Source organism: Silene latifolia, chromosome Y, assembly GCF_048544455.1.
Source record: "Silene latifolia isolate original U9 population chromosome Y, ASM4854445v1, whole genome shotgun sequence".
Lineage (NCBI taxonomy): Eukaryota > Viridiplantae > Streptophyta > Magnoliopsida > Caryophyllales > Caryophyllaceae > Silene > Silene latifolia.
The window spans coordinates 269545863-269553538 of record NC_133538.1 but is presented as its reverse complement, the minus strand read 5'-3'; the positions used below and the strand labels follow the sequence as shown (position 1 = coordinate 269553538).

General features: G+C 38.8%; 1 protein-coding gene across 1 annotated transcript; it reads left to right on the top strand.

The window, feature by feature from the left end:
• The first annotated feature begins 2428 nt into the window (after positions 1 to 2428).
• Positions 2429 to 5227, top strand: LOC141630645 (uncharacterized). Its single transcript, XM_074443425.1, has 6 exons — positions 2429 to 2644; positions 2823 to 2984; positions 3158 to 3240; positions 3380 to 4045; positions 4549 to 4648; positions 5021 to 5227. The coding sequence occupies exons 1-6, from the start codon at positions 2429 to 2431 to the stop codon at positions 5225 to 5227; spliced, it is 1434 nt and encodes a 477-aa protein (XP_074299526.1).
• The last annotated feature ends 2449 nt before the right edge of the window (positions 5228 to 7676 follow it).

The following is a 7676-nucleotide window of genomic DNA, read 5'->3' as shown; positions in this document are numbered from 1 at the left end:
TGGAATTAAAACACTATTTTCTAAGGGATTAAAAACAAAAAGTAAGTACGATGGCATTCGTTGGGTCAGAGGTGGTTGTCGACGGATATGGAGCTTGAAAGGTGAGTATATAGTTGTCGGAGAAGGATTAAAGTCGGAGCCGTCAAAGGGTTTGAAGTTTAGTTTGTCGTATAATTACGCCGAGGAAGAAGTGAATGATGACTGTGTTATCGTCGAAGAGACTGGTCGTTGGTGATGTCATCGGAACTGACGGCAGGGGTGGCCGGGTGGGTGGTTGCTGGTTAGAGGAGGGAGGAATGAGAATATGGGAAGAAAATGATTTACGATATGAGTAATTGGTTTGTGTAAGTGATGGAAATGAAAGAAGATCTAATCTGTTTGTTTGTTTAATCTAGTGGTCCTTATTCAGTTTGTAAGTTCATATTAAAGTGTAAATTTGTACAGGATCCTGATTCTATATATATATAAATAAAATCCTTTGGGCTTCTTAATCAAAAGCATGAAAAAGCTGTAAAAGATGAGAGAGAAAGTTAGAGAGAGGTTTCCCTCTAAATTTAGGTAGCTTTTTGATCAAGCAATGGTTCGATCCAGGAAATCACCCAAAAATCATCAAAAAAGGGCAAATCTTAATCAAAATCGTAAATAAAAATCACAAAAAAACGTTGATCTTAGTTTGGATTCGAAGAATAAAGACAAATCACCACATCGAAAGCTTCAGTTTTCGTCTCAGGAATTTGAATTAGACTTGGAATCAATATTGGAGAATAAAGAGGTTAATCATGAGGAACCTTGGTTGGAGAGTTCTGAAGTGACTGCGGACACGACGCCTTTGGTTCAAATCACTAAGGATAACGTGGCTGGTTAGATTTCCTTCTGTCCTACTTCATTATATTGCTTTGTCTTGGGTGCGACCCCTCCGAGCTCTGTTCTTACAGGGTTTGTGAAATGGGTATGGCAAGGCCAGGGGATTGATAAGATTTCATTCATGCCCAATGTGTATTTTTAGTTAGGTTCAAAACTAAGAAACAACAATAATTTGTGTTGAATAATGGAAACTTATTATTTGACAACAAAAATGTTATTGTGAATGAGTGAAACCCCGAGACTGAACTGATCAAACATGATGTTAAACGAGTACCGATTTGGATAAAGTTATCTGGATTAGATGTGAAGTTTTTGGGTGTGGAGAGTCTTAAGAAATTATCTGAAGTGGTTGGAAAATTCATCAAATGTGATGATTCTACATTCCATAAGAATTTTTTAGGCTTTACACGCATCCTGATTGAAGTTGAAATTGGTCAGCAGTTCCCAAATGCAATCAATTTCCTGGATAAGCATGGAAAAACCCAGACTCTTAGGGTAGTATATGACTCACTTCCTTTGTTATAGAGTACCTGCAAGGGGATGGGTCATGTGTCTAAGGATTGCAAAAAGGGTACTGAGAAAGTAGTTTTTAGAAAAGTGTGGAAACCTCGGGGTTCAGGAGTAGCTAAGCAACATGCTCCTCACTAGAAGACTAAACCTGTTCCTAAAAAGGTTATAGTAAATGAGTAGCAGACTATGCCACAACCTGTGGTTCATGTAACTTCAGTAGTCCCTGGGGTATTGATGACTCCAGTAATAGTGCAGAAGACTCCCCTGGTGGAGAGCTCTATACCAAGGAGATTCATTACAAAACAGATGAGGACTAATAATGGATAGAAGAGGAGTTTCTCTCATGGAGGTGTATCCTTCATGGAAGCCCTGTCTCATACTTTGCAGCATTCTAGGCTAGGTATCAATGGAATTAGAATTGTTGAAAAAGGGGGTTATTTGGTTTGTTAGAAACAAAAAGAAAGAGTAAGAACTGGAATAAAGTTAGAGTTACTTTGTATAATGACTGGGCAATATGTACTAATACCAGTCTTCATAAAGGCGGCAGAATTTGGCTCATTTGGGACCCAAGTTTTTTGATGTTGAAGTGTGTGATACTTCTATTCAATGTATTCACTTTAGGGTAGTGGATAAGGCCAGAAAGAATGCATTCTGGTTCACTGTATTTTATGGGATGAACCAACCTAAGAAGAGGGAGGATCTTTGGACTAGTATCAGACAATATCATAAAGTTTTAATGGTCCATGGATTGTAAGTGATTTTAATGCTGTAATGGCTAGGGATGAAAGAATAGGGAGTGCTCTAGTGTCTAATGCTAAGATTAGGCCTATGTTGTAGGCTACTCAAAATTGTCAACTAGCTTATCTCAGTGCTAAAGGTGCTTTCTATACTTGGTCCAATAAGCATGAAAGTGGGACTAAAGATTATAGCAGACTAGATAGGGTTTAAGAATCAGAGATAGGTAGCGGACTAGCTACCGTTTACGCTTATTAACCTTCAAGTTGAGGAAAGAGCTGCATCTAATTATTTTAAAGAACTGGATAAGGCCAGAAATATGTTTCTCAACCAGAAGGCAACAATTCTTGCGATGAAGTGCAATGATGAGAACTCTCACTACTTTAATAGCTCCATAAAAGCTAGAAGAGCTCAAAATAAGGTTCTGACCATTAAAGATCACCATGGTGTCACGTGCTCTGATAATCAAGCCATTGAGAATGCTTTCCTAGCCTACTACACTGATCTGCTAGGAAGCTCTAAGGAAGTTGTCAGGGTTAATCTTGGGTTACTGGGAATGAAATAAGGGATTCTCTTTTGTCTATTCCTATTGACAAGGCCTAGGGCCTGATGGGTACACTTATGGCTTCTTTAGGGATGATTATGACATTGTTGGAATTGATGTGATTCAGGCTGTTCAATAATTTTTTGACACGGGTAAATTGTTGAAACAGATGAATGCTACAGTGGTGACACTTATCCCAAAGAAGGAAGTCCCTGACACTGTCATAGATTATCGGGCCATTGCTTGCTGCAATGTCTTGTCAAGTGCATATCTAAAGTACTTTGTGCTAGACTGGCTAAGATACTCCCTGACATCATATGCCCTAATCAAAGTGCTTTCATTCATGGGAGGGAAATTGTGGATAATGTCCTCATTTGTCAGGATTTGATGAGACTTTACAATAGAAGGACTTGTTCTCCAAGGACTATGATGAAGATTGACCTTAAGAAGGCATATGACTCCATTAAATGGGGCTTTGTGTAATATATGCTTATTGCTCTGAAGGTTCCTGATCAGATGGTCACTTGGATCATGCAGTGTGTGACCACTCCTTATTATACTTTGGCTCTCAATGGCTCCCATTTTGGGTATTTCAAAGGAGGCAGGGGGCTTAGTCAAAGGGGACCCCTTATCCCCCCTCCTCTTCACTATCTTCCTTGAGTATCTTACCAGGATCCTTAATGTGGTGACTCTTAGACCTGACTTTATATTCCACCTTATGTGTAGAGGACTTGGTCTTTGTCATTTAGCCTTTGCTGATGACTTGTTGCTCTTCAGTAGAGGTGACACAAATTCAGTCAGGATCCTAATGAGGGCACTTCACACTTTCTCTATTGCTTCTGGTCTTACCATCAACAAGATAAAATCAGACATTTATATAAATGGCATGACTACTTATGTTGAAGCACAAATTCTTAGTATTTCTGGTTTCAAAAAGGGCAGCTTCCCTTTTACATATTTGCGTGTGGACATCTCTTACAAGAGACTTACTAACCACCAATGCAACAAACTTGTGGACAAAATGGAGCTTAGGATTCACAGCTGGGGTGAAAAACAACTGAGTTATGCAGGAAGATTAATGTTAGTGAAGACTGTTTTGACTCAACTCCACTGCTATTGGGCTAGAATTTATTTGATACCTAAAGGTGTGATTCACAAAGTGGACAGCATCTGCAGGAACTACTTGTGGTCGGGCAATGATGGGTACCACAGAGTCCCTGCAGTATCCTGGGACAATTGCTGTCAGTCCAAAATTAATGGAGGCCTGGGGATTAATAATTGTCATGTTTGGAACATTGCAAGCATTGGCAAATACACTAGGTGGGTTGCTAATAAGAAGGATAGCCTTTGGGTGAAGTGGGTTCATCAATTATACATTAAGCAACAGGATTGGTGGGCTTACTCCCTTAACATCAACTCTAGTTAGGTTTGGCGCCAAATTTGTAAAGTGAAAGACAAGCTGAAGACTTGTTTGGACTACCAGGTTTGGCTCCTCTCACCCTACTCTACACAGAAGACTTATGATTATTTGATGGGTGCCAGGGACAAGATTAGCTGGGTGCCTCTCGTGGAGCAGTGTGTCTCCCAAAGGTTAATTTTATTACCTAGTTATTTGCTAAGAACAGATTGCTCACTAAGATCAGACTGATGAAGTTTAGGGTAATTTCTGATGGAGTATGCTGCATCTGTGCAGCTGCTCAGGAGTCACAACCTCATCTTTTCTTTGATTGTCAATTTAGTAATCACTGCTTGGAGTTGGTTAAGCAATGTCTAGGAGTGACATGGTCCTTTCATTCTCTGGAATGCATACTACACAGACGATTTCAGAGCTTATTGCAGAAACAAGTCCTGATGGCCAGTTTTGCTTGCTTGGTGTACCTTATCTGGATGAGCAGGAATACTGCTAAACATGAAAGTAGGGTTCCTAGACCTGTCATGATCCTTCATCAAATTCAGAATATAATTAAATTCCGCCTGCAAGCTGTTGGAGCTGAGGTTACTATTAGAAGCCGTGTTTGGTTAATTGCTAAATGATTGATTGTTTGTTAGTGACTGATGTGTAATGAGGTAGCTGTATGTGTCTTTAGGGCCTTTAATTTCTTTGGTCCTATTTTGATTTTACCCATGTAACTGTTTTCGATGAGCTTAATGAGAATTCACATTCTACCAAAAAAAAAAAAAAAAACTAGATAGGGTGTTTATAAATGATTAGTGGGCTGATACTTTTTCTAAGAGTTATGTTCACTTTCTCCATGAAGGAATGTTTTACCACTATCCTTGTCTCATTAATTTTGAAGTAGAGAATCGGAGCAAAGGGGCTTCCTTCAAGTACTTTAACATGTGGTATTTGGCACCTGATTACACTAGAATTATAAGGAATGGTGGGATAAGGAGGTTAATGGGACTCCTATGTTCAAGCTTGTTTCTAAATTGAAAGCCTTAAAGTTTGAGTTGAAAAAGTTAAATAAGGAACAGTTTAGTGACATTGAAAATCTCATTCATGTTGCTGAACTCTCCTTGAAGCAGTTCCAAGAGATGTTAGTTATGGACCCTTTCAATGAGCAGCTAACCTAAAATGAAAGGGACTGTGCAAATGAAGTGAAGGAGTTGAGGAAGGATATAAATCAATTCATAAGTCGAAATGAAAAATGTGATTGGATGAAGCTAGAGGATGACAACACATAGCTTATTTCCATGCTAACATTAAAAGAAGGAGAGCTAGAAATAGAGTCTTTCAAGTGAAAGATATGAACAATAATCTATGCTCTACTCCTGGAAGTATACAACAGGCATTTAAGGATTATTACAAATATTTGTTGGGTACTTCAAACCAGGTGAGGAATATTAATAAAAGAGTGGTGGTGGCGGGGAAATGTGTTACTCAGGAGCATAGGATTTTGTTGAATGCTCCTGTTACTGCTGAAGAAATTAGGTTAGCTATGTTTGATATCCCTGGTGACAAAGCTCCTGGCCCTGATGGGTATAGTAGCCAGTTTTTCAAAGATAATTGGAATATTGTAGGTCCAGATGTTGTGGCAGCTGTTAAGGGAGCATTGCATTCAGGAAAATTACTGAAACAGGTCAACAATACAATTATCACTTTAATACCTAAAGTGGAATTGCCTAAGACAATGATATAATTCAGACCCATTCCCAGCTGTAACACTGTCTATAAATGTCTGTCTAAGGTGATATGTGCCACGTTTGGGAAAGTTTTACCTGATATTATAAGCCCATCTCAAAGGGCATTCATCAAAGGAAGGGACATAGTGGGTAATATTCTCATTTACCAAGATTTAATCAGACTATACAAGAAAAAGAGTTGCTCACTTATTATGATGATGAAGCTTGATTTACAAAAGGCATATGACTCGGTGGAATGGTCTTTTGTGAGTGATATGCTGCAGTGTATTGGTTTCCCTTAAAAATTCATTAAGATTGTGTTGCAATGTGTCACCACTTCCTCATTTACAATCTCTCTAAATGAGAAAAATTTTGGGTTTTTTAAATGCCAGAGAGGGCTCAGGCAGGGAGACCCCCTCTCCCCTCTCTTATTCACTTTATGCCTGGAGTATTTCAGCAGGGTGGTAAGAGTGGTGCAAAAGCATGAAAAATTTAGATTTAACCCCTTATGTAACAGGATACAGCTTACACACTTGTGCTTGCTGATGATCTTATTATGTTCTAAAAAGGGGATAAAGCATCCAGTGAGTTGTTGTTGAGAGCTTTTGAGTATTCCTCCAAAGCTTATAGGCTTGTCATCAATAGAGGGAAATATAGCTTTTATTATAATGGCATAGATGAAGCTTTAGTGAATCAGATTGAACATTACTCTGGTATGAAGAGGGGGACAGTACCATTCAAATATTATTAGGGGTAAATGTGGCTCCTAAAAGACTGTCTATTCTAGATTGTAACTGCTTGGTTGAGAGGATTGTTGACAGAATCAGAGGGTAAGGATCCAGGAAGTTGTCTTATGCTGGCAGAGTGGTGATGATACAGGCAGTCCTTAACAATCTCCACAGCTACTGGGCTAGAATCTTCATCCTGCCAAAGACTGTTATTCGAAAAATTGAAGCAATTTGTAAAGATTACTTATGGCATGACAATGAACACAAAGAAAATCCAGCTCTGGTCTCTTGGTCTCCGATTTGCCAACATCAGAAACATGGGGATTTGGGACTAAAGGATCTGTATGCTTAGAATATGGCTGCCATAGGCAAATATATTTTGTGGGTGCGTGGCCATGAAGGTTGTTCACCTCTGGGTACACTGGGTACATGCAGTGTATATAAAAGGAAATATTTGGAAGGATTATGAACTTGGGTTTGGGACCACCTAGGCATGGAGGAAGATATGTCAGGTAAAGAATAATTATAAGCTGAAGTTATTTACTGATTCTTAAGTAGAGCATTACATTATAAGAGAAGGGTATCACTGGCTTAGACTAGATGGAGTTAAAGGCAATTGGTATCCATTGGTGGTAAATAAGTGGATACTACCAATGCATGGGTTCATTTGTTGGGTGGTGGCTCAGAATAGGTTTCTAACTCAGGATAGATTGTTGAGGATGCAAATAATTCAGGAAAATAGTTGCTACTTGAGTGGAGAAGAAGAGGAGAGTTATGCACAATTGTTCTTTGGATGCAGATATAGCAGAATGTGTGTCTAGTTGGTGAATAAATGGTGTATGGTTAGACTACCTGATAAAGACTGTATACAATGGTTGGTGAAATGGAAGAATTCTTCAATATGCAGAAAGAAAGTGATGGCTGTGATTCTAGCTTGCCTGATGGCACAAATATGGCATAACAGAAATCAGTGCAGACTGGAAGAGTTTGTAACACGTCCTGCAACTGTTTTCAGGAGTGTTAAAAATAAAGTGAAGCTTAGAATTGCACAATGTGACATTCGAGCTAGAAATAGTAGAGTTTTAGATTGGATCCATGTATTTTAAAGTACCTAGGTATAGCATGTAAATTTACTAGAATGATATGAATTTGTGATGGTGTATGGGACATTT

What these genes read in the sequence shown, in the direction of transcription:
- LOC141630645 (XM_074443425.1), top strand. Translation starts at nt 2,429, where the DNA reads ATGTTTCTCAACCAGAAGGCAACAATTCTTGCGATGAAGTGCAATGAT. An exon ending in GCTCTAAGGAAGTTGTCAGG is followed by an intron (nt 2,645 to 2,822) that starts GTTAATCTTGGG and finishes TTGTTGAAACAG; the next exon opens with ATGAATGCTACAGTGGTGAC. An exon ending in CATCATATGCCCTAATCAAA is followed by an intron (nt 2,985 to 3,157) that starts GTGCTTTCATTC and finishes ATTGCTCTGAAG; the next exon opens with GTTCCTGATCAGATGGTCAC.